General features: G+C 49.5%; 1 protein-coding gene across 5 annotated transcripts in view; it reads right to left on the reverse strand.

The window, feature by feature from the left end:
* Pi3k21b (phosphatidylinositol 3-kinase regulatory subunit alpha) overlaps positions 1-25,769 on the reverse strand; it is a 42,225-nt gene that overhangs the window by 2,404 nt on the left and 14,052 nt on the right. For 3 of the 5 annotated variants that reach the window (XM_077693769.1, XM_077693768.1, XM_077693767.1), the window contains exons 4-10: positions 13,653-13,700; positions 12,102-12,226; positions 8,464-8,715; positions 7,264-7,789; positions 5,055-5,354; positions 4,306-4,396; positions 1,970-2,848 (exon numbers count right to left, since the gene is read on the reverse strand). In XM_077693769.1, the coding sequence (XP_077549895.1) occupies positions 1,970-2,848; positions 4,306-4,396; positions 5,055-5,354; positions 7,264-7,789; positions 8,464-8,715; positions 12,102-12,226; positions 13,653-13,700 (2,221 nt within the window). The remainder of the gene's footprint in view (positions 1-1,969; positions 2,849-4,305; positions 4,397-5,054; positions 5,355-7,263; positions 7,790-8,463; positions 8,716-12,101; positions 12,227-13,652; positions 13,701-25,769) is intronic. The other 2 variants (XM_077693771.1, XM_077693770.1) reach the window with 1 other exon arrangement.

The following is a 25,769-nucleotide window of genomic DNA, read 5'->3' on the forward strand; positions in this document are numbered from 1 at the left end:
CGGTATGCAGGCAGGCTCGCCGCGACATCATTGATAACAAAATGAATACGCGCTTCCCTTGTGCCATCAGCAAGTGGCATCCTCCACTTCATTTCTTTTATTTCTGTTTGCTGCTAATCTAAAGGCAGACGCACCTTAGTGCACTGTCAGGCTGATTACATACTGCGAGCGCTATCGTCTTGGGAGCCCACGGGAGCGCTAAGCCTACCTCCGTCACGACTCTGTTCTCGCGATAAGTTGCCACCAGACGCGCAGAAAAGCGTATTCCAGGCGCTTTCTAATACTGGTCGTTCTTCCTTTCGCTTATCGATTGGCATCTTTATTTTTACGCCGTGCGGGGCTTTTGACAGTCCTCGCATGAATGAGAACATGAGGCAATGCACTGTGATGAGAGTGCCGAGCAGACAACCCACGACGCCCAGCCAATCGGGCAGCAGGTTCACTCTTCTTTCTACCTCTGTTTTACTAGCAACCAATGAACGAAACGAAGCGGTTCTGGCGGGGAATTGAAAATGAAAAGACGAACTTTCGTATCAGACAATGATGGACTCTATAGTGCATGTAGAACCCGAGTGGCGAGTCGTCAAAAAAATGCTATTTTCGCGCCAAAGCTTTGCAGGTTTCAGCGGTCGTCAGTGCTATAAATTGATATTATTGCTCAAATACGTATTCCAGGGTCTGGATATTTGGCTGACCGGAAGAAAAATAGCTCTAATGTCCGAAAATGGCGATTTCGAAAAATAGATTCTTTGGTCAAATTTCAAGATTCTAAGACCCATGTCCCTTCTTGGGAAGACACTGGCATTGAGAACTGAAAGTTGAGGAAGGGAAAACTTGAGCCCCTTTCTCCCCAGTGCGAAATTGACTGAAACAGTGGAGCTGTAGTTCTCGTGTTGGCTCGAACGTCAGTGGGCGCTAGGCCGAGAACGGCACCGCTGTCGCCGCACAAATTCTATGGTTCGCACCAAGGGATCGGCAGCTAAACGTCAGCAACGGGAGGCTAGCACGAGGGAGGGGAACCAACCCTTGCGAGACCACACGCCCTTTATCGGTAAGACTTGGAACCAGTTTCTGCGAGGCCACTGGAGGCAAGACCACTGTGCCCTGTATAGGTGGGTTTGGAAACTGGTTTGTGCCATACCGCCAGTGCATCTGGGAACCTGCTCCTACCAATGCACGATACACAACATTCAGCAGACCTGCGAAAAAGCTCGACTTACAACAGCTCAGCCATTAAAAGAAGAAATCTGAATCAATTCTGCCTTTTGCACGCACTTCGAGCCAAGGGAGAGCACAATGACCTCTAATCTGCAGCCATGTATGCATCCAAGCACACGTACTGTCCCTACTGCTGTTGCATACCATAGGAATTCGTTGCCCTGCCCCAAATGCCAACAATGGCACCCCTGTGAGACAAAATTAAAGCCATTCTACTCAATATGAAAGCTGCCGGAAGTGCAGAGCAAGCAGTGATTCGCCATAATGGGCTTTAGCGCCGTTATCCGCTAACTGCTACCACCCAATGCAATTCGAGTTTCCCGCCTTTGCAGTGCTCGCACGCGCCCTGCCTGAAACTGCGCCAGCGGGAGTTCTGTCCTTTTTGTGCTTGCTTTTCCTCCTGCATGTAGAGCATTGCACTGCCACGTTTTTTCGCTTACTACCGTAAAAACCAACCCAACGAGCGTTCCTAACTAAATGAACGCGGGTGCTGCCGGTTGGTTAAGTATATCTTGCCTCAAATGTACCTGCAGTTCTCTTAGCGCTAAACAGCGGGGAGATGCACGATGAGCGTCAGCCGTTCACGAGTTTCGAATGCTTATGACTACATGAACTGCTTCGCTTTTGAAGCCTCTGGGTTACGCCGCCACAACGGAATGCCATGTGGCTCTACTTGGGTCCAGCGCGCGAGCTACGACGGCCCCAAAGTGCTCTGCCCTCAAAAGAGAGACCAAAAGGGAGGGGGGCGCACCTGTGGGGCGTGGGGGCTGCTGCGGGGGTCTGCGGCTGCGGCTGCAACGGCGGCTGCGCGTGCGGGTGCCCCTGTGCCTCGGGCTGCCCCGAGGAGTCCTGGAGCAGCTTGTTGATGCGGTCCTTGGGCACCCCGCGCGCCTGCAGCCAGGCCTGGCACTTCTCACGCTGCTTGGCAGCCTGGGCCACCTCGAGCTTGAGGCCGTTGATCTCGCGCTCGAGCTGCTTGTAGTAGGCCTGGGCAGCGCGCACCTCGTCGGCCAGCCGCCCCTGGGCCTCGCGCAGTTGTGCCAGCCGCCGCTGGAGCAGCGCCGCGTTCTCCTCCAGCGCCCGCTGCTCCTGCTCCGTCATGCCGCAGCCGCCAGCGGAGGAGCAGTAGTGCCGCAGCAGCTCCGCCTGCTCCTCGAACATGGCGGCCGACTCGTCGAACGACTGCAGCGCCTGGCCCTTGAGCTGCAGCTCCTGGCTCAGCCGGTTGAACTGGTCGTGGAACTGGTCGAACTGGCGGCTGCGTGCCAGGTACTCCCGGTTGGCCTCCATCAGCCGCTGGCCCACCCGCTCGACGCTGGCCCACTCGTCGCGGGGCTCCTCGTCGTCCGGCTGGTGGAACTTGGACACCGGGTACAGCAGCCGCACGTTGAGGAAGTTGTTGTAGTGCTCCAGCGACTCGCGCCGGTAGTGGCTGATCAGCTCCGGCACCGAGCCGAAGGTGAGCGGCTCCGAGAAGCCGAACTTGCCCGCCCGCTGGTAGATCTTGATCAACTTGTTGCTGCCGCCCACGCGCAGGGTTAGCGTGTAGTCGCCCGAGCCCCGGTCCAGGGCGTCGCGCACCAGGAACGTGCCGTCTGCCGCATCTTTCAGCTTCTCCGAGCACTCCTCCCTGTGTGAGGGGGCAATGGTCGAAGGTGTCAATCCCCTACCACACTACAAGCTTCCACAAACAGCCAACAACAACACACTACCAATCTTTTAGAAGGGGCAGCCAAAGGACAATGCCTTGTTTTACAATGGCAGCTTCACGAGGCTCAGTCAAGGCGTGCAACAGCTTACACAGACTGCGGCACCAAAGGTGATTTGCTATCTAGTGATGGCTCTTGAGGTGGCTCTCGTAGAATTTCATACTAATATATACTAGAGGGAAATCTGGCGCTATCACGGGCTGCAGTGGGTGGCGCCACTGCAGCTAGCGATGTTCCTCGCCAACTTGGCTTAGCGAGCCATACGATTTTTTGTCTCGAAGACAAAATCAACAAAAAAGGATAACACTTTTTTCTTGTTCATCGTGCCTGAAGCTTCTAAATAATCACTGACATAAATTTTTTTGGGGCTTCAATTTTATAACAACAAAATGAATTTGAATGATCTTCTACAGTAATGTTGTCGCTTTTTCGCATCCAGAGGCATTTTCAGCATGTTCGTGAGCCATGCCAAGGACAAGTAGAACGTGCCTGCCAAGTACATGACAAAATGCTCGCTGAAGCGTGGCTACCATAAACAGTGGCGCCAGATTTCTGTCTAGTATATATTAGTAGGCATCTATGGCGAGAGAAGTTGAAACGCAGCAGGGGTAAGGAGTCACTGCCTGAACCTAAAATGTGCCAGTACAAACAAGCGGGGCAGAAGGCAAGTGGAAAAACACAGACTGGCTCTAGACAGAGGAACCATCAGCATCGTATTGTGGGTAGAAACCACAAATGACTGACGACCTGAGAGAGAGCCACTAAAACCTACAGCTGAGCACAAGCTTGCATTTATCTTAGTCCACCTACCTCAAAGCTTGACAGTCATGCTTATCACCCCAGTTCATCATGCAAAGCTTCCTGGAGAGTGCGAGTAAGTTAGGAGCGCCATGCCTTACTGCTACAAGCAAGCCAGCAGATGGTGTTGCAAGAAACTACTCTGCTGGCCCATAGTGCAATCGCTAATGCACCGTACAACACGTCCAGCCATTCTTACAACCCACAAAGGCACTTGGAAAAGATTTAGGACCTGGACATGGTCAATATCAAAAAATTTCTTTCGTCTACACAACAAAAATGATAAGTGCTGTGTTTTAGATGACGTGGGAAACTCTACTTGTCTAGAATTACAGGCCCATAAGCACCACTTCCAACAAAATTTGCGACTCCTCGGTGTTTAGTGACAGAATGACTGCAATCTACCCTTCCCTTTCGTTTTTTCCCTCGATAAAGCTGGACGCTTAAAACCACAAAAGTGGGAGATGTCTGAACATAAGGCCACTTGTTAGCTCGGGTCCCAATCTGGGCAAGCTGTACTGCAAGATAGCCAGCCAAGTAAAGGGCGGTGGCAGCAGCAGCAGCAGAAGAAAGCACTCACCGTGAGATGTCGCCCCAGTACCACTCGGCCTCCAGCAGGCTGCGGTCCACAGGTGGCTGGCTTGACCGCGAAGGCCGCCGAGGGGGCAAGGCTGCACGCCAAGGGGGGGAAACCACGTTGAGTGTCAGACAGTTGGTGTCAACTGTCACCAACTCTCGCGCTTGTGAGCGTAACCATAAGAAATGAAATTAAAGCCGTTCCACTCAACGTGAAAGCTGCCGGAAGTGCAGAGTAGTGATTCGCCACAATGGGCTGTAGTGCTGTTATCTGCTCACTGCTACCACCCCATGCAATTCAAATTTCCCGCCTTCGCAGTGCTCGCGCACCCCCTTCCTGAAACTGCACCAGCGGGAGTTCTGTTCTTTTTGCGCTTGCTTTTCCTCCTGCACGTGCCGGCGTTGCACTGCCACTTTTTTTCACTTACTCTCGTAAAAACCAACCCAACGAGCGTTCCTAACTAAATGAATGCGGGCGCTGCCGGTTAATTACGTATATTTCGTCTCAAATGTACCTGCAGTTTTCTTTGCGCTACACAACAGGGAAATGTATGACAAGAGCCAGCGGTTCACGAGTTTTGAACGCTTATGGCTATATAAACTGCTTGGCTTTTGAAGCCTCTGGGTTACACGGCTACGTTGGAATGCCGTGTGGCTCTACTTGGGTCCAGCGAGCGAGCTGCGACGACAAGGTGAGCCCCTAAAGCGCTCTGCACTTAATAAAGTGGTAGAGACCCAGCAGCAGCCGCTCACCTGGCGTGGTGTCCTGGAAGGGGGGCAGGGGCTCCCCCCAGTCCCCGCGCAGGAGCAGCGTCTCCAGGACGCGGCCGTGCCACCGGGCGTTGCGTGCCATGGACACTGCCTGCTCCCAGGGTGGCCGCAGCACCACAAAGGCCAGGCTGTGGGCCAGCCGCAGGGGGCGCTCCGTGCGGCCCCGGCTGTGCGCCAGCCGGCACACGCGGCACAGGTGGCTCAGCAGGGCTCGCAGCGCCCGCGCGTGCGGCGTTGGCAGCTGCCCGGCTAGCCGCACGAGGCCCACGTCGTCGCCAGCCTCTGCGGAGAACACAGGAAGGAGGGGGGCCATACTTGTGAATGCGGCACGCAGCAGGACATCTCAGCCACCAAGGAAAGTACATCCACTCCTCAACTGGTCAAACAGCTCCTTAGAACACATCACAAATAGGGTTGATTGATTGCCTATTTTATAGGGTTTAATGTGCAGACACTACACAGGCGATGTGGCGCTCCATAGTGGAGGACTCCGAATTAATTTTGACCACCTGGGGATCTCTAAAGTGTGACGAAACCTTGAACACACGGGCATTTTTGCTTCTCGCCTCCATCAGAAAACATCACAAATAGGGAACGGTGGAGCAATGATAGGACCCAAAGGGATGCCCCAAATGCCTGACAGTTTGTGAAAAGTACCTGCAGGGCTTAGTGGCCCAGTTCCTTGCAGCGCTGTTCTGTGTTCAAGGTGAATCACCAATATGCAACAACAGAAGTAGTACAAGACACTTGCTAAACCTCCTGACCTGCCTTTGTGCATTCTTTATTTATTGCAACCCTCAGTGATATTAAGCTTAGCATTGTGAACATCTTCCAAGCAGGCACTCTGATGTATATAGCCCATCCAGCCAATTGTGCAAGGCATTCCTCCGACAACAATGCTCTTTGATTCCTTTGTTCAGCAGTGCCCTTTCATTTTTGTATTGCATGCAAACTCGGAAAACCGCACTTTCTGTGAGGCAACTTTGAGTCGACCAACTGAGGTGATTCCCAAGGCTGTAAAACTGCAGAAGGTTGCAAAAGTATCTACACTTAGCCAAGCCTCACCTCACACCCAATGAATAAGAACCAAGCGTCAAGCATCATAACAAAGAGCAGCCAAGGGTTCTGGGGAGCGCATGCACAGACTGCCTGCAAGGCGTTAGCTTCCTTTTGGACTACCTTCCAAACACGCAGGCATGCTTGGAAGCAGTGACATCAAAGACGGTGTTAAAAAACGGGCATGTAACCTGCAATACCCATCACCCTTTCTCGCTAATTTTTCAAGTTCTGCATCTCAAGCTCGTTGAAAGGAATTCAGTGGCTGCTTTGCAATTTAAGCTAGGGTCTTCTCTCTTTCACTACACTAGTGCAAGGGCTAGCTATTTGAGAACTATGGCCTGTTACTCCAAAACCTGCGCCTAGTTTTAGAAGACGAGGTTAAGTATGTACGCACACATACAAAGCTGAATGAACAACTTTTGTCATACTCCGTTATGGTGTAGGGAACAGCCACAGACTAGTAGTACCTGCTTGCGCATTTGCTGCCAGCTGTGGACACGGCAGCAGTTATCGCAGCCAGTCGGCAGAGATCACACGCAGTAGCTGCCGACAAGCACACCTGTGGGTGCCAAATTCGTTATTGCCATTTCCAGTGTGACTACCAAATGTGGAGTCTGCAAGCCAGTGTGAGCTGGCTGCTGCTGCGGGGTCCCAAGGTTCTGTGGCAGCCGCCACAAACGACGCACAGCAAATGGGGTAAGCCATACCCCTAGTCCACGGCTGTTCCAACAATGCAATTCCTCGTATGCTTGCAGAAAGCCCCGGTGCACTGTCATCACAACTGCCTATATGAAGCAACAAATAGAGTTGGGGGGAGTGCAATCCTACTTTGTAGACAGCGGGGATGAGTGGCCTTCTGGGATAGTGACCCCCCTTCTCGCATAAAAAAACGTCATAACCAGGTGGATACTGCCTTTCTCCGGCTGCTCCTTACACAAGAGAGGGGTACACACTAGCGCTCTGTGTGTCGTCTGTGTTTCCATCCCTCGTCTGGTGCTGCACTTCGACCCTTCACAGGGGACAGGTATGTGCACGAACGCAGCAGTCGTGCTCACTTTTGCGCCTTTTCAACGGACGGCGCGAGTAAAGCAGCCGTAGCTTGCCCTTGCCCGTAAAGCCGCCCCGCACTCACTGGCAGCCTCGAGGAAGCGCTCGTAGAAGTGCACGGGCACCAGGGGGCTGGCGAGCTCGCGCAGGTACTTCTTGAGGGCACCGAGCCAGCAGGCCAGGTCGAAGCCCGGCAGATCAGCCCTCGGGTCCTGGGCCAGCCGGAGGGCGAGTTCGTGCACCCGGTCGGAGGTGGAGACCGCCTGGGCGTAGGCTGCGTACAGGTCCGTGCCGGCGGGCGTCCGCCCGCAGAGGGCTTCCACCTCGCGCAGGCAGCGTGCCAGGAACGGGGGCACGTCGCCGTGGTCCACCGACAGGTCGCGCCACAGGGTGGACAGCGAGAGCAGCGCCTGCCGCGGTGGTGGCCGGCTGGCGGCCGAGGGCCGGCAGGCGGGCAGCCCCCGGGTGGCGGCGCACGCTCGGTGGCAGACCAGGCCGCACTGGCGGCACAGCAGCCCCTGGTGGGCCAGCCCCCGCAGCAGGTGCCGGCAACTATCGCACTGCTCCAGCCCTGGCGGGAAGCTCCCGCACTCCAGTTCATGGTCGCCCCCCTGCAACAATGCACACACGCACGTCACTCGCCGAACAACGCCCCGGGTCAGGCTACTCTCAACCTCGCACATGGGTTGTTCTCTTGCGTTTGAACAACACTTGCGGATCTTTAAGACGCAATACATGGCTCCTGAACTGTTCCGACACCTTCGAAATGAATGTTATAGGTGCAGCACGTTGACCACTCATGCAAATAGCAATGCTGTGAAGAATGCAAAGCGCAAACCGAACATATCCATGGCTCAGAGCTGCACCCATGTGTCCCTCAGCTGCTACAGCTCTCTCTCAAATGTCTCTAAATCCTTCGTTTTGCTCACAAGACGAGACAAATGAGTTGTCCTGCCCAGCACGTGTAATGCAGAATCAGCATCCCCCAGGGGTGTGTGGCAAACTAGACTGACCGTGGCCATTTCGATCAGGTCTGCCAAAAGTCGTTTGTTCAGCTGTACCTAGGCTCGCTGAGGTTGCTGCTATGATTGGCCCCTTTCTGTACGACACCCGAGGAAACCGGACACCAAAGAAGAAACCCAAAACTGCATTTTTTAAAGCTCAATAACCGGTCTGGAGTGTTATGAAGCAGCTGGGAAGAGTTTGTACAAGTACCGTAGCTGCAAACGTCCAACCAGCAAAGAATCACACCCACCCCCCAAAACTTGGCGGGGGGGAAACGCACCTGATGGTGGACCCCCGCAGGGACGGTGGGGGTGGTGGCAGCAGCGGCCGCGGGCCTGCACAGCTCGGCCAGGCAGCGCAGCAGGGCCTCCTGGGCAGCCTCTTCCTTGAGTCCCAGGCCGCGTAGCCGGTCCCGGTCCAGACCGGCCAGGTCGGACCCTTTCAGGTCGCGCAGCAGGTCGCCCGCACACGACAGCATGTTCACTGCAGCCAGCCACTCCAGCACGTTCTCACTGCTCCACTCGCCCAGGGGCTGCGACCACAGTTGGGGGAGAAAAGAAGGCCACCACGTCAGGCCCTACTGCCACAGCCAGGCTCTTGGGGAAATATAATACGCAAGGAACTACCCAGAAGGCCAACCTCCGATTCAATGCAGGAGCAACAACTTGAAAAGGCTGATTTTGATACGGACTAATGTGAATAAAATGTAGAGGCACACAAAAATCAGCCTCAATTGAAACCCACTTCACCACAGAATAGGGCGATACTTCAACCGAACAACAATGCATCTCACTGAGTAGGTCACTCAAATATCAAACCTCATGTGCCTGTACACTATTGTCCCAATCATACCACCTAGGTGCAGTACGTGTGCACTAAACTAAAAGGAACAATAGAAATTTTCGGAATAAAGAGAATGATGCCAATTATCCTGCAACAAAAAGAAAGAAACTATCTGGGTCATACATAGCCACCGAATTTTAACCCCTGAAAGAATTTTAACACGGGAAGCAAAAGCGTGCACCGTTTCTCGTGAGTAGAAACACTGCAAAAGCAATAATACATAAATAAAAACAGCACCAACGCAAACACATAAGCGGACATGCAGACATGGACAGATTCGGACACGGGCAATCACTAAGTGATCAGGCATGCGACAGCTTATGTAGACAAGCGGCAAACCTCTGAGCATGTACCAAAACTATCCTAAAAACCGTGACCAGGAAGTAGCAGGCAACAATGATGAGGGTTGTTCGTGCACAGCCAGCAGATCAATCTCTCACGTGACCTTTTACGTCGCAAGCCACACTTGACAGAACGCCATATTTTTTTCTTGTGACATCGAAAGCAAGATGCACATTTACCCATGCCTTGCACATTTTTTAGGTGTCAAAAAAACTATCAAATGACAGGAACACACAGCATGCATTCTCCATTAACAAATAAAACAAAATATATGCAACGCACACCCTCACAAAGAGTGCATAAGTTAGATGTGCCACACCGGTACAAGCTGCAAACAGATTTGTTAAATTTTCCCCATAACAACGACAAGCCTTTGCTAAGGAAGCAGGAGTCTATTAAAGTATGAAAAAAGAGAAGAAAATGCAATGCTTTCGGCCACAATTGATGCTGGACTAACAGCCCTGGCGTATGCAGACAAGCAGCAGCCACGGAAGAGAAAGCAACTTTCTAAGCCTAACAGCGGCCCCGAAGCTCACATTTTCATTTTCCTCACCTCGCCAGACGACAGCATAATCAGCTTTAAGCAATGCTATGCCTTCCAGCACACGTAATGCAGGCGACACCAACCAGATGTGTTCTAGGTGCACAAAAATGATGGATCACCGAAAATGTGAAACGCTTGCTGACACTACACTCACATCGGCCTTCGTTTCTGTCCCCCCATACTGTTTTGTCTGTCGCTGGGAGTACATAACGAATTAATTCAGCCGGAATTATGTGGCAACTGAAAAATTCTGACGCAATCCCGATTGTCCCTATGCGTGCGCGCTAGACATATCTGCCGCAGCATTGTCGTTGACCTCGGAATTTTTTTTTCTTTTGCCTTTCTGCTTCTCGCAAAGGCCACGCGAACCTCGTCTTCTGACAGGCTCTGCCGGGATAAGATGACTAATGGGGTCAGACGAGTGTTGAAGAATGAAGAGCGCATTAAACCGCAGAGACGAATATAAAAATGACAGCGTTTCTTCTTAAAGTCGCCCCCCCACAGTCATTCAGCTGCAAAGGGCTCGAAGCATTCCCAAAAATATTTCTAGCCAAAACCCAAGCTCACCGGTTGTTTCGAAAATGCAAATTACGAAAGAAATCATGCCCCGCTCAAGAAGTCCTCGCACCATGCGGCACCTAAAGTGCATGGGCGGATAAGTTTCATGGAAGGTGCAATAAAGGCGACACTTCTGTTCACAACCACATTACTGTCTATGACCACCGCATTAATTGAACTAGCATTATAAGAAGACACGCAAGGCTCAGAAGTTTTTCAGGGGAAGGAGAACCACTGGAGGCAACTGAAAGTGGGTACTCAATATCCACATAACATGCATCACGCGGGTACGCCGATGTGAGAATCAGTACTCTGCCGAGTTCGACACTGAAGCTAAGGGCCATCGAAAACGATCACGGCGGTGACCATGGAAAGAAACGGCAACAGAGAAGACCCGTGCACGAACTTGACGGCCCGATTAATACGGACACCACACATCGTAAATGCTGGTTTAAAGAACTGGCCGGACGATTACGCGAACGTTACGCGATTATTACGATTTGCGTCACATCGTTAAATGTTCAATTAGTTGTTTAATTGGCGTACATTTGCCATATTCGGCTCTGATAGGCACAGTCACGAGAGCAGTCGACCTAAAACATCCAACACCGTACGACAAGAACAAAATATAGACGATCTTTTTTATGAGAACATACTTTCAGTAAGCTAAAACAAATTCGGCCGCTCCTGCGGACCGGTCGTCAGCAGACAGAAGTACTGCAGAAACCATAGTGGAGACTGCAACAACCTTCGCCAGAATTCTCAAACACGAAGCTTTGAAGGGACGGAAAAAAGAAACAAAGACTGCCCACCAGCGCAACGCCTCTTGGCAAAACGCGCTCCATTCCTACGGAGCAGCGTTCGCTACATACGCGAGAACACGGTACTCCACTGAAAATAGCCCGATTCCGGCCTGTTAGGGCTAGCACGTGCTCGCCAATGTATGAAACTAGGGAATTAGCGAACGCAATCACGTCGCAGCAATTGCCAATGCCCACTTTTGGCCACTGGCAGGTCGGCAGAGGGGAATGGGAGCCTTTCTTACTCGGCGACAAAAAGAAACGCCACGACTACCACGCCGCAGCACGCACTACAGCCGGGAAGAACAGCGTTGCGCAACCAGCCATAGGCATACGCTCGCGAGCTCACGTAGCCCGCAGACAGGCGCGCAGTGCTCGAGCGTTTATCTGTCAACGCGGGAGTGTCCCACGCGAGAGCCGTTACACAACGGCTCGGAACACGATCAGCAGCTGCGCCCATTTCAAAAACCATCGATGAGCCGCAAGTATAAATAGACAAAAAAAAATGTCCACCAGCGATGGCCCGCAATCGCCGAGGCTTGGGCAATCGCCGCTTCGGCGGCCGGCAACCGGGGGCTGACAGAAGAAGCAGTCTCGCCAATCACCGGTGCTGCCCGTTTTATCGAACCCCGGGTTTCGCGACCGGGGTCGGAATTTGGCTTCGCATTCCCAGCGCCCGGTAACGCGCTCGGCAGTGGGGAGAGCACGGGAGAAGCATGCCCTTGGAAACTAGTGCGTGCCTACCCACAATGCTACGCGCGCACAGCAGCAGCAGCAGCAGGCGACTGGAGCCGAGCACGCCGATCTCGCGGCGGCCGGCGGGCCACTCACCACGGCGGCGGCAGCCTGGCAGGCGCTCGTCGAGGCGTTGGGCCGAGCGGCGCTGTCCCGGGGCGGTAGGCACGGGTGCAGGCCGGCGAAACCCAGGCAGCCCGCGTGGAAGCTGGTCCCACAGTCTGCAGCAGCGCGGTTCACCGGGAAGGGAAGAAGAAGAAACGGCGGGTTGCGGCGCTCAGTCCATCGCGCGCACGGCGAAAAAAACTCGGGGGCGAAGCACAGAACAGGGAGGATTTTAGAGAAGCAAAGGTCTAGCTTTGCCTGTAGTGCCAGAAAAAGCGTAGTGGCGGCGTCGTGAACTACCCAGTACGCCCGCTTGATGGCGCTGTAAACACGGCTTTGTAAACATGGCGGATGCTTTTTGCACAGGCCGCTTGAGCTCCTTAATAACATGGCTGCCCTCGCACGGCGGCCGCCGGCTCGCTGCTCCACGGCCAGACTCGACTCTCCTCCTCCCGCGCGCGAAAGGGGCGTCGAGTCCGGCCGTGGCTGCTCCTGCTGGCTCCTGGCTGGCACGCTGGTCGCGTGTTTACTTGCGCCGCGCTAGTGAAGTGATGTTGGTGATGTTACGCCAGGTGACCAGATGGCCTCGACTGGCACAGACCACAGTGAGCAGCAAGTGAGAACAAATCGTTTATTGACATCCGCAAGTTTACAGAGGCCAGGACATCATTTCATTTCGATCGCTGCAATTGTACGTCGCTTTCGTGACAACATTTTTTTTTTTTTTGCCATAACAACTCGTTCACTTGCGCTAAGATTTCGAACGAAGGGCACAAATGAAGTATTGACGGCGACAACGGTTTCCTTTGCACCGTCTTTCTAGCGGAGTGCATAACACTCACCTTCTGTTGGAAGAATCGAATATTCTGGCCTCGACAGCTGCCTTCCGATGCGGAATTTCCCACATTTGTCATTCCACAAGCACTCAATTCCCGTGTTTTGCCAGTCCTCTCAACAACTGATGGACGCAAAAGCACATAACACCAATAACAGTCACGAAACCGGTGCTCCGCGCACATTGAAACGGTCGGCCGTTGCAGCGGTTTCAATTTGAATTGGCGGCTTTGTGGTTGCGAATTCAGAAACGAGGTGGTGCACCAGTCGGCTGTTCGTAAAAAGTTGCGTACATTTTTGCTCAAGGGATGTTTGATGCGGAACTTGTTAATAGTATTTTTAAATAACACATTGTAAGCGAACTGTGTGGGCTCTTTGAGTCACGGAATGAATGTTTTGTATTCTATACCAAAAGTAACATTTTGCCTGCGCCGTCTGGTGGGCTTGATGGTCGAAAACAGCGCTTTAGGTTGGTCACGTGGGGCGTCGATTTTTACGCCGCCTATAGGGACGGCGGCGACGGCGGCGGCGGCGCCAGCGTCGGGCAGCTGGAGCCGCCGGCGCGGTCAGGTGACCGGCGACCAACCGGCGGCGCGACGTCGCAGTTGCTAGGCCCCCTTCCCCCGGCGAGGCGGCGGGCGAGGGCAAGGACGCCCAGCCCGTGCGAGCCCCCCTAGCTACAAGGAGCACGTGCGGCTCGGCACTCACCCTGGCAGCGCTGTCCTAGGCAGCCCTGGCCCCAGATGTAGTCGTTGCCTGCGTAGCACAAAGGCGCTCACTTCACCTGCCGCCGCACGCGAGCTCGCGCTCGGGGCCGCATGACGCAATCATTAGCATGCACTCACGGCTGCCGTAACTGCCCTAATAGCACTGGCTCTTTTGTGCTGGAATTCTCAACTCGCGGTACACTTTTTTGAATAGTTAATTCATAGTGAAAGCTGCGGCACTTTTCGTGCTCCCCCCCTGACTACAAGTACACAGGTTCCTTGTGTTAAAGTATAGAAAAGAAGACAGCTGTGCCTCATTCTTCCACGTGTATGTTAAGATGACTAATACTACGTCCGATTCAGGACGAAAAAGACGGCGCTGCAGAAAGAGAGTACACAGGACGACGCACTACTAGCAACTGGGAACTTCATTAAGAAATGAAAATATATCGTGTGACAGACCCAGATAACCCAAACATATTGACACACACAGTTGCTAGGCGTCATTTTTTCACACCTTTTTAATAATGTATCAATACCAACTCAACCAAATTTTCATTGCACCTTCGATTGACAAGGTACTCATAAAATTGATCGCTCATTCCGAAGTTGTCGACAGTTCAACAGTTTAATGTGCTCTATTTCTTTTCTTTTCAATATATTGGTGGAGTAATGCTCCAGAAACCGCTGCAACCTTTGCTCTAAGTCACATGATTTAGAAGAAACCACACTGAAATTATCAGCCGAATTTTTTTTAACAGGTAATAGGTTTTCCAATTCCTTCTTTAACAACCAGTGGCATATAATCCTACCAACTTTCATTATACTAGAAAACTCGCACATGTGAAAAATTGCACTAATGTATGCGTTTGGGCAGGTTGCCGGTTCATTTCAGCAGATCACAAAAAAATTAAAGACGCATACACAGGACACAGTGTTCGCCTACAACCGGGGTGTCGAACAGAAAAAATTCTGGTTCAAGTTCAGACGTCCTCATTTGGTTCCAGTTCTGGACCTTCCTCCAAACCCACATCAGCATCTAACGCTCGCACAATAAAATTTTATTCAATCAACCAACCCAGTCCCGGTTCGACTAAACCAGGCAGCAGCGTATGGGTTTGCGAGCATCCAGCCAGATCCGAAAGTACAAACCGGTAACCAATAGTGAAGAACTGAAACGCCTGGTACTGATGTCCCAAGCCCAGCGTGTCAGAAGACTCCACAAAGAAATAGCGCCAACTAAAAACATTAGTGGCTTTGGCATCGAGCTTCCATTACCATCCACCACAAGAGAGTGCTACCTGCATTTCACTACCAATCAACAATAAAACTTCCACGTGAATACACACAGTGCGAACAGCAAAGGGAGTCTTTCCCAGGGCGGGCGAAAGAACAGGACTGGTGCTGCATTGTGGTGTGCAAGCAGAAACCACAGGTTGCTTTCCCACAAGACGGGGCTGCCGAAACAACCATGGGAACGTAGACAAGAAAAGGAATGCCAGAAGTGCACAGGGACCCTGGTTGGGCACCTTAAAGGGACCCAGGAAAGCCTTTTGTGAAAGTTACAAAAGACCTTCATTGTCGCGTAGTACCAATATAGTGATGCAATGCCGTTGGAATTATTGATCTACATTCAGTATTAGCTCCGCCAGAAGCAATTAATTGCACCTCTCCCCACTTGCCGATCGATTTCTCCTCCCTCTCTGCTTCTTTCAAATCAGCTGGAAACACTGTGAATAGCCATGTGACATCGCGACGCTCGACTTCCGTTCTCCGCTAGCTACATTCCTCATATTATCTCTATGACATTCCTGCGCCTAGGCACGCGTCAATCGCTGCAGACCCGCCTTTGCCTCGGGATCGTGCAGGAAGGAGGAAGAGCAACCGGAAGCCAATGGCAGTGACGTTGCCGGTGACCGACGATCGGCCGAATAAGGGGGGTGCCTCGCCGTTGCGTCAGCCGCGGTCGGCCTTGCGTCAGCCGCTATCGGCTCGCTGCGGCGGCGCGCTCATCGGCTAAGAAAAGCGATCTTCAAAAATTGTTTACAAATTATCCGTACAACGTATGGGGCTCACACTTGGCTCAAAAATCCCCCGTTATGTGTTCTACCACCTGAATGCATTTGATTGCCACCTTCACAAAGCTTTTCTGGGTCCCTTTAAGGGCACAGGGTAAGCCCTATACTTCCCATGCATTTTTGGCCATTTTGAGGTACATTTTTCTCTGCATCTAATATAGGTATCTGCATAACGTATATATATCATTTTCTTTCAAATTTTGTGCTCTTTTAACTGTACTAGAGTTATGAAAATTCTTAAAAAGTTCAGTTTTTTATAATTTTTTGTCCGTTAGTACCTAAATTTTGGCATTATTTTAGTATTAAAAGTTGTGTACCAAAAAAACTGTCACGTGCATATTTTCAATTCTAGTACAGCAGGTGTGACAAGTTATGTAGATGACAGGGAAAAAAAATCAGCTCGTTGTCTTGGAAGATATAGGAAATAATGGTACCTATGTAGGAAAAAAAACATTGTTTTGAGATAATTGAGTTTAAAGTAAAAAAAGAGGTGAAAAACAATACTTTTTTGCCAAAAACACCACTGGAGCCATTTATTTAAAAAGCACCAGCTTCATAATCACTGTCAAAGTCATTTTTTTTGCTTTTCACCCGGTCGTATGTCCTTCCTCGACTATTTGTGCACCATCATACAGATCTGTTCACAAGGTATTTTGCTTGTGGTCAACCTCTTTGAGCCACTTGATGGTGGTGTTCCGCCCAGGTTTTGGTCTGAATGATTTCAAAATGCTGACTCATGCGTTGCTTCATCATTTAATAAAAGAACAGCATCTACTGTTGCAATCATTAGAGTGTAAAGCCCAAAAAGATGTTTTTTTGTGCGCAGCTTGGAAGGGCAAATGTGGGAAAAACGTGCAACAGGGTCTTTGGATTGCCCTCGCTGAAAAATGAGCTATGCAATAGTGGCTAAGCAATTTCTTAATACAGCTGGTTCCAGAAAAGCATTTTGATCTGAAACTGGAGGTTTTTTGAAGAAAAAAATGACAATAAACCCTGAGAACATTCTTAAGAGGATGTTGGCACTTACTACTTGCTTACGGGAAAACTGATTTTTAGTGAGAAATAAGACTTTTTAAGGCAAGTGTGAATATGTAAAATGTGCACAAGGAATTGAGCTTCCCTAATTGCGAAGAAAAACAAAAAGTCATTTTTTCAAAATTTCTCCTTACCCTGTGCCCTTAAAGGGGCACGCACACAAAACATAAGTTTAATTCATTCAAGAGATTGCCTCATTAGAATCATACTGACACCCCTTTTACGCACACTTCGCTCAAATAGGCTATGTCACTAGGAAAAACGGGAATCGCCATGCAACCCACTAGCTCATTTCCTGCAACAGAACCTATGATGTCATATATGCACAGCTGTGTGATAGGCTGAGGCCGGGAAAAGCAAACGCAAATTAGGCACGCCTTATAAGTTTGCCGAACGAGCTATTTGCACTTAAATGTACGGCACATTATTTTCACAGCAGTAAGAATGGTGGGGTAAATAGTGCAAGTTACAAAAGTACACGTAAACGTAGTACTGTTTTAGCTGCACAACACTGTGGCACTTTGGGGTTGTCTCGACTGATAGTAGGGTTTAACGCGCCGACGCAATGCAGGCGATGAGGCCCGCCGTAGTGGAGGGCTCCGGATTAATTTTGACCACCTGGGGATCTTCAACGTGCACTGAACTCTCGAACACACAGGTGTTTTTGCTTTAAGCCTCCATCAGAAAAGCGGCCGCCGTGGCCGGGAATCGAACCCACTGGGGTTGTCTCAAAGGACACTGGCCAATCGGCGTAAGCGACTGTGTCTTACGCGACCATATTTGTCGAGCGAACGCCATGTTTCACGAAACGAATATTTTCTACCATAACAAAAACAAGCCAGGTACAAATACGGTCAAAAACAAAGCAAAGGCAGAAAACAGCCCTTCACGGCATGGTGGCGCCATCTCGGTTGACTAACAATAAACGAGGCTCGGCAATAGGCAGGAGAGCGGTTCTTGTGATGTCATTGCAGACGTCGCGAAAACACACGATTAGGTGGGAGAATCAAAACTGTAACTTAAATTGATTAATTTCTCAGCGAATAAAGCATTGTTTGCTTCCGAACAAGTGTTGAGGGCACAATAAAATGCGAAATCTTTCGAATAAAACAAACTTGTATTTTGTCTGCATGGCCCCTTTAAAGAAGGGAAAAAAACATGGGATAGCGGCTTCATTGAGGTGCGTTTTGTTTTCTGTGAGAGCGCTTAAAATCGCCTGCAGATAGACTGAAATTAGCTAAAGACAAAGGATGCTTCTGTGAAACAGGTTACGTAGTAACCTGGCATCATTGTTGCCTGACCACATCACGGCCAGTGCAAACCGAACACGCACATCCTGGCCTCGTGTACAATCCAGCTTTTTTTCTTGCTTGGGAACTTGCGCAACTTTTGCTGAGCTTTGCTGAGCTCACTGAGCTTCTCTCTTTCATTTAGTAATATGCGCCAACAAGCGTACCCAGTGCCCAATCATACTGTACAACAGAGAAAGCCCTTCAAATTGTTGCCTTTTTACATTTCCAAGTTTGCCTCAAAGCAATTATTCAGAGCTATGTGCTCTGCGCTCCCAATTCGGTTGGAACCGATAAACCCCTAATTTCACAAACTGCCTCACTCGAGAAAGGAGACAGTTATCCATAGCGCTAATTCCTCTTGTGTTTCTTCTTTTGGTGAGGTCATGCGCAATCTCCTCTATAGAATCGTGCACCACGCTGGACCCAAAACCCCTGGAGATAAGCCGGCTTATTACCTCCGTATGTCACAAGGCAGCATGTTTAAATACCACTGCTACAGTTTTGAAATCTGTCGTCGACAGCACGCCTAGACCGCAACGACAGTAGCGGAATTGCAAGCTCGGCCAGTCGGTAAATTTGCACCTCCAAAAGCAAAGCCTTGCCGAAAAAAAACTAGAAAAGCAGACAAGACGAGCGCTGGACGACAAACGGGACAGCCCCCGTCCTGTCTGCCCTCCTGCACGCTCCGTCTACTTTAGCGCCTAACGCTCAAGGATGAAATACACCATGCATATACAAAGTTGGGTTACGTTTTGAGGCCCTTCCAACACGAGAGAAGCTGGACTCCACATACTAACAGTTTTTTGTGCTGTACCTAGTATCATGACTTGCCTCCGTTTAAAAATGCAAACACTTTTTTGCTCCAGGTGCCCAGAAAAATCGACGACTGCACCAGACACAGCGGGGAACCCTAGTTTGGCAGTGACGACAAGTCCGGTCGTACAAAAGGTTAAACCAAGGCACAAATGTCTAGAGCAAAATTGAAAGTTTGTTTATGCCTATTCGAAGGCAGTGAAAGGAGGGGAAAACTTTTCGATGTTCAGTAACAACATGCTGTACAATTACTTGCACGCCATTTTCCTTCATTTTTTTCCCCCCCATGGCACGTTTCTAACCTTCCTTTAAAGGAGCCATGCAGACAAAATACAAATTTGTTTTATTCAAAAGATTTCGTGTTTTAAAGTACCCCAGCGCTTTGTCCGGCAGCAAACGATGCCGTATTCACTGAGAAATTGATCATTTCCAGTCAAAATTTGAAATCTCCCGCTAAATCGCGTGTTTTCGTGACGTCGACAATGACGTATTAAGAGCAGGGCCTCAAAACTAAATGTAGCCTGCTGACCACGGCGCCCCCCCATCTCACAGGCGACTGTTCGGTTATCTTGTTTATCACACACTTTCATTGATGGCGCTGCAATACTGCTAAAGTGCCAGTGCTCGCACTTTGCTTCTGGCCGGACTTCTACACCCGCCATATCTTTATTAAGGTTCACACTAATCGTTTCCCGAACTTAAGCCATGACTCGGCAAACATGGGGACATAAGCGATGACGCCGCCTGTGTCAGTTGGTCAGTGTTGCCTCATACAAGTCCAGTGCATCTGACAGCTGTGTTAGCGGTGTTAGCTGGCAAAGCTCCAAACTAAGTGTTCGGTGTTTATGTGTTCGTTTGTAGCTTTAATTGTTCCTCCCACAATTCTTACTGCTAACAGGGTTCGTACAGGCTTGAAAAGCAAAAATTCAAGGGTTTTCAAGGACTTTCAAGGACCAGAAAACACATTTTCAAGGTCCCCCATCAAACGTTTTATATGGGATTTTTTATAACTTTTCCAATACAATGCAAAAGTGTTTTATTGCACAATACCTAAGCACATTAGTGCACATTTAGATAGTTGCTAACGGGTTCGTAAATGCTTCCCCAGCTTTATTTTTTATTTCATGGCTGGTATTTAGAGGTTTTTCTTTTTCCTTTGTGTTTGCTGAGGCTGTTTGATTTCAAAACTTAGTTAATGTTGCCTGCATCTCCTGCTTTGTTAGCAAGAGTATCAGCTAAAATTAAATCCACAAGTGTTGCTGCAAGGCAGGATGAACAATGTACACGTCCACCATTTTGCACGTAAAAGCTAACGCAGATGCAGTGTATGAGGCACAGCAAACATGCAAGGAGCGAGCGTCCACAGACTAGATGGAAGATGCAAGATAGAGAACCGAAGCTGGCTTTCACTGGATTGTATCGTGACATGGATTGGATTGACAAGTGCCTGCTTCCAATGTTGCCTTGTAATAATGAAAATCCACCAAACTTGTAATTTCACGCAATACACTGAAACTTGATTGATACAATCTTTCTTTACATTTGTTAGCACCCAAAATCCACGACAAACACTTTAAATTCTTGTGAAAAGACAGGGCCATTGATTCTCTCTGGAAAAATCAAGGGTTTTCAAGGACCATTTAAAAATTCCAGGACTTTCCAGGCCTTAAATTGACACTTCTAAATTCAAGGGTTTTCAAAGTTTTCAAGGACCTTTGCTATTAGAAGAATTTGCCCTCCATTTAAGCGCAAATAGCTCCTTCGGCAAGCTTATAAGCCCTGCCTAATTTGCGTTAGCTTTAGCCGGCCTCAGCCAATCGCAGAGCTGGCACATATGACATCATAGGTTCTGTTGCAGGAAATGAGCTAGTGGGCTGCATGGCCATTCATTCCCTTTTTTCCTAATTATGTAGCTTATTTGAGCGAAGTTTACGTTAGGCGGTGTCAATATGATTCTGACGAGGCGATTTTTTTAATGAAACAAACTTGTCTTTTGTCTGCACGGCCTCTTTGGGCCTATTTTACGTCTACTCCGGAATGTCACTGAAGTGAAAAACTGGCACATTCAGAATACACTGCAGGGACTGCGGCTACCATCGGAATTTTCCAGAAGAATAATATGCTAACTGACAAGAGAAATTGCCATGGATGAATTTCCACGAAGACATCGGCTTTTCTTGCAGGGTGCTGCTGCCAAGCAAGGAAATTGCATTTCTTTCTGGTCACCGAACTACCTTGTGCTATTGTTACATGTTTACAACTGTCTTTCCTTTCTAAATATGGCAGATGGACTCCTCTATGGGCACCTTCCCTTAGGACAATGAAGATGAGTCAGTGCTGTTTCTCTCTCCTGCACACTTGTTTGTTTTTTGTGTTCCACGAAAGAAGAGAAGACATTTGCGGAGCTCGACATCTTCTGTCTTGCACCTTTTTGTTTCGTGTCATTGCTCCGCTGCGACGCGCTCCACTGAGCTAACAGAAGTGACCATTGTATTACAACACAAGAGAGAGTTCTTCAGTGTTGTGCACAAGATGCGAAACTCCGCTCCAGCATTTAGGCCCTACGTGCCTAAACCCCCTTTTTGTAATAGGCATACCGGTGCAACATCTAGGGGAAGAAAACTTAACTTTGCTAAACATTTACTCCAAATAAAACACAGCCAATTCAATAAAACTTGATTTTCAAGTTATGAACGGACGAATGAACCGACAACTTTCAAATCAGGAAACATCAAACTAGAAAATGCGGCGTAGCGTTTCCATGGCACCTTTCTTGTGGCTGGCGGAAGCAGCCGCAACTGGCTGAGCACCACTTAACGAATATTTCCTTCATGTGGATTTCGATGGATACAGTGAGACTGCACCAAATTTTCCGAACCGTTTCTGTTTCCTTTCCGCGAGCCGTGCAGACAAAATACAAGTTTGTTTTATTCAAACGATTTTGTGTTTTGTAGTGCCCCCAGCGCTTGCCCGGAAGCGAACGATGCTTTATTCACTCACAAATTAATCCATTTTAAGTTGAAATTTTTACTCTCCCGTCAAATCGAGTGTTTTCGCAACGTCTGAAATGACATCATATGTGCTAGGGAGCCTTGTTTACCGTTAGACAACCTAGATGGTGCCTCCATAGTGATACTGTGGCAGGCCGTTCTCTACCTTTGTTTTCGACCATATTTTGTAGTTGGTAGCTGGCTTGTTTTTGTTAAGGTAGAAAACAAACGTTTCGTGAAACATGGTGTTCGCTCGACAAGTATGGTCACGCAAGACACCGTCGCTTATGCTAATCGGCCAATGTCATCTGAGACAACCCCAAAGTGCCGCAGTGCTGTGCAGCTAAAACAGTACCAACAGCAATGTGCATTGGTACTTCTATGTTTACGTGAGCTTTCCTAACTTCCACTGTTTACCCCACCATTCTTACTGCTATAAAAAGAATGTACCCTAAATTTAAACGCAAATAGCTCGTTCGACAAGCTTATAAGCCATACCCAATTTGCATTTGCTTTTGCCGGCCTCAGCCAATCGTAGAGCTGGTACATATGACATCATAGGTTCTAATGCGGGAAATGAGCTAGTGGGTTGCATGGCCATTCATTCCCTTTTTTTTCCTAATTATGTAGCTTATTCGAGCGAAGTTTACGTTAAAAGTGGTGTCAGTATGATTCTAAAGAGGCAGTCTTTCGAATGAACCAAACTTGTGTTTTGTCTGCATAGCCCCTTTAAAAGACTATCTGTCGACAGACAGCAGGCCAACCGCGTTGCCCTTGTTTAAGAAAGGGGGGGGGGGGGGCAAACTCCGAACTGCTTGTTGATACACACGACCTATAGGGGAGCTCAATTTATATATTGACTAACTCTGTTACGTCACAGGATTGCTCCCAATTTCTTAGCTTTCATTTCGTCTATATGAAGGAGCTATCCAGATACGGTGTACACACACACTTGAGCATTGCCTGAACCCAGAGAGGAAGCTCAAGCCATAAAATCAGATGCCAAGAGAACTCAAAGTGACGACATGCGAAGGGAGAAGCAGCAAACAGGCAGTGACCCCCCAACAATGCAGAGAAATGCGGAGGCCTTTGCAGAAAAGAAATGCCCTACTGAGTCTTTAATACGGCAGAGAACTCTTTACCAGACTGATTTGTTGAGGTGAACAAATTTTATAGCGGGAAAACCGGCAATAAAAAAGTGGCACGAACTGGAAAATTTTTCGCCAGCACGGGATCCTGATATACCCCTTTCATAAAACAACGACACGGCTAAGGGATTTGTTTTGTGCAGCCCCTAGTTCCCACGTAACCCCATCAGAGCGTTCAATCCTTATGCACTACTGCTGCTATGTTTGTATGAACATGTACGCAACGCACGAGTAAAAATTTCAAAATTTCAAGCAAGCTTAATAATGCTGACAACACTGTGAAGTGCAGCATGGGTAGAGCCCAAGCTGAATAACCTCGTATTTACAAATCTCAAGAAGTCGAACTTGGTGTTTGAATGCTCAAACAGCGCCTGGGCTGCGGGTGCCTTCTTAGCCTCCATGCCGTTTTGTGGCGGTAGCCACTTGGGCCGTGATCCCATGACTGCAAGCTCTTTTGAGAGCCATACGTGACATGCAGGTAAACAATGCTTGAGGAACTACAGTCAGAAAACATGGCTGCGGGGCTAAAAATAAATATGAGCAAGTCTAAAGTAATGAGGAATAACCATGTGAAAAACGTCCTGTTTAGCTTAAGAAAGGAAACGCTAGAAGAACTAAAAGAATACAACTACGTCGGATAGATGGTTAGTGCTGACCCCAACCACGAGAGAGAAATCCAGCTCAGAATAGGTATGGGCTGGGGAGCACTCAGCAAGCACTCCCAAAGAATGAAAAGTAAGCTAGCTCTGTCACTCAGAGGAAAAATCTACAACCAGTGCATACTGCTGGTGATGACATTCGGAGCTGAAACTTGGCGCCTTACTAAACAACCGGAAAGCAAACTCAGGTCGGCTGTTTGGGCCATGGAACGAATAATAATAGGAGCAACACTCAGGGCCACGAAATGAGCTACCTGGACCAGACAGCAGACTAGAGTGGAAGATATCATAGTTCAAATGAAGAAAAAGGAAGGACTTGGGCTAGCCATGTAGCGAGACGAACTGACCGGTGAACAATTAGCGTAACAGAGTGGATACCAAGAGATGGGTCTACAAGAAGGGGAAGGCCATTTGTCCGATGGAGGGATAAAATAAGGAAATTCGGGGGTAAACTGTAGACCGGAGCAGTGCAGGACACGAGCGTTTGGAGGTCAATGGGAGAGGCCTTCGTTCTGCGGCGGACCTGAGTAGGCTGATGATGATGATGGTGACATGCCGTCTCTGCAGTATTCCGTGACATGAGAAAAGAGAACACCTCCCCTCCGCACCCTCTCTCACAGAGGAAGCCATCGAGTCTAGCACAGACGTGCGTGTAGTTTGTGCAGCCGTGAAATCCTACACGCGCTGGTGACCACGGGAGTGACCCCTGTTGATGAAACGACAGTCTGGGCCCGTGCGCAACTTGGCAAGCTAGTGCAGCGTTTCATCTCCGCCATGAGCGACCATTGTGCTTTTCAATGCACATTAGCTGACCCGTCCGGAAATACAGCCGCATGTCGCCAAAGCATTGCAGCTTGCCTGAAACGTGGGAGCACTGAAACCTGTGCAGTCTTTCTGGACAGCACACACGGCTAGTACAGCTCTCTAGTTTTGTTATAGCGGAGCTGAGATCCCGTGAGCAGGCCCACAGAACATTACACTCGAGGGGATTCTTTCACAAGCACAAGAAATGTTGCACATGCACACATTTTCAAAGCTTGAGTCCACCAAAAAGCCCTCCCCCACATGCCAATAGGTGCTGAATCCACATAATGCTGAGCCACTAAGCCTGACCAGCAGGTCAGTAGCAAGGACAAGCCACTTAACAGCAAAGCTGTACATGGCTATCTTTGCGAATTCTCGTTATCCCTGCGTGTACACCGTTGTGCCGACACAGAAGAAGTGAAAGCGTCCAATCCCTTATTCACTCCAACGGGGAAGTGGGATATAGAGAGAAAGGGCCAGGGCCTCCGAAATAAGAAAATGCACGAGTCCACTGCCCGCTCTTGACAAAAAAAAAAAAAAAAAAAGGATCGACAAACTTCTGCTCTCTGTGCGTCCACTGCGCAAATTCACTCTCCGTTTGTGCCAGCCGTGCTGAGCAGTGTCCGTGCGTTGCCTCTAGTACAATTGTAGATACGGTAGTTGTTGCTACATGCCAGGCTCATCGACAAACACACGATTGGCCTTAGCAGCTTCCCGCCACCGGCACACCCATTCTCGTCAAAGTCATACATATATATTTAATTTTGTCGTTTTAGGACAACACGTAAGAGCTTCTCTGGTCGTCCTTCATAACAGAGTGCAAGGGCCGAAGAATTTGTTGTAGGGTACAGCCCTTTGGCGGCCGTCTGTGGGCTGAGCTGTGTTGTTGGTGTAACCAAGTGAACGATGGCAAGACCGACGAGTAAAAAAAAAGCAAACAATGAAAGAAAGCAAAGGAGGAAAGTGTCGCAAAGTTGGGAAGGGAGGGTGGTTTGCCGTGGCAGCGCAAGCCAGAGCTCTCCGAAAGTGTGCGGTGGGGGAAGGGAGGGGGCAGTGTCCTGTGCTCACACGAGGCGCTCGACGGCACGACGCTTGGCGTTCATGTAAGCGTTCGCTTAAGACGCAGTTCGCAGTCCCTTCCTGAGACGCACTTCGCACCGCTGACGTAGAGGCTCATCATCGCTGCCGTCGAGAGAACCCACGAGTGAGTGCTGCCTCAGCGCACTGCTGCTGCGCCCAAATATCGCATTAGGGAGTATCGTAATCGCGAGCCAATTTTGTTTTACCATACAGCATACA

This window comes from Haemaphysalis longicornis, unplaced genomic scaffold (genome assembly GCF_048455015.1).
Source record: "Haemaphysalis longicornis isolate Haplotype H1 unplaced genomic scaffold, Haemaphysalis longicornis Haplotype H1 scaffold_12, whole genome shotgun sequence".
In the NCBI taxonomy this organism is placed as follows: Eukaryota; Metazoa; Arthropoda; class Arachnida; order Ixodida; family Ixodidae; genus Haemaphysalis; species Haemaphysalis longicornis.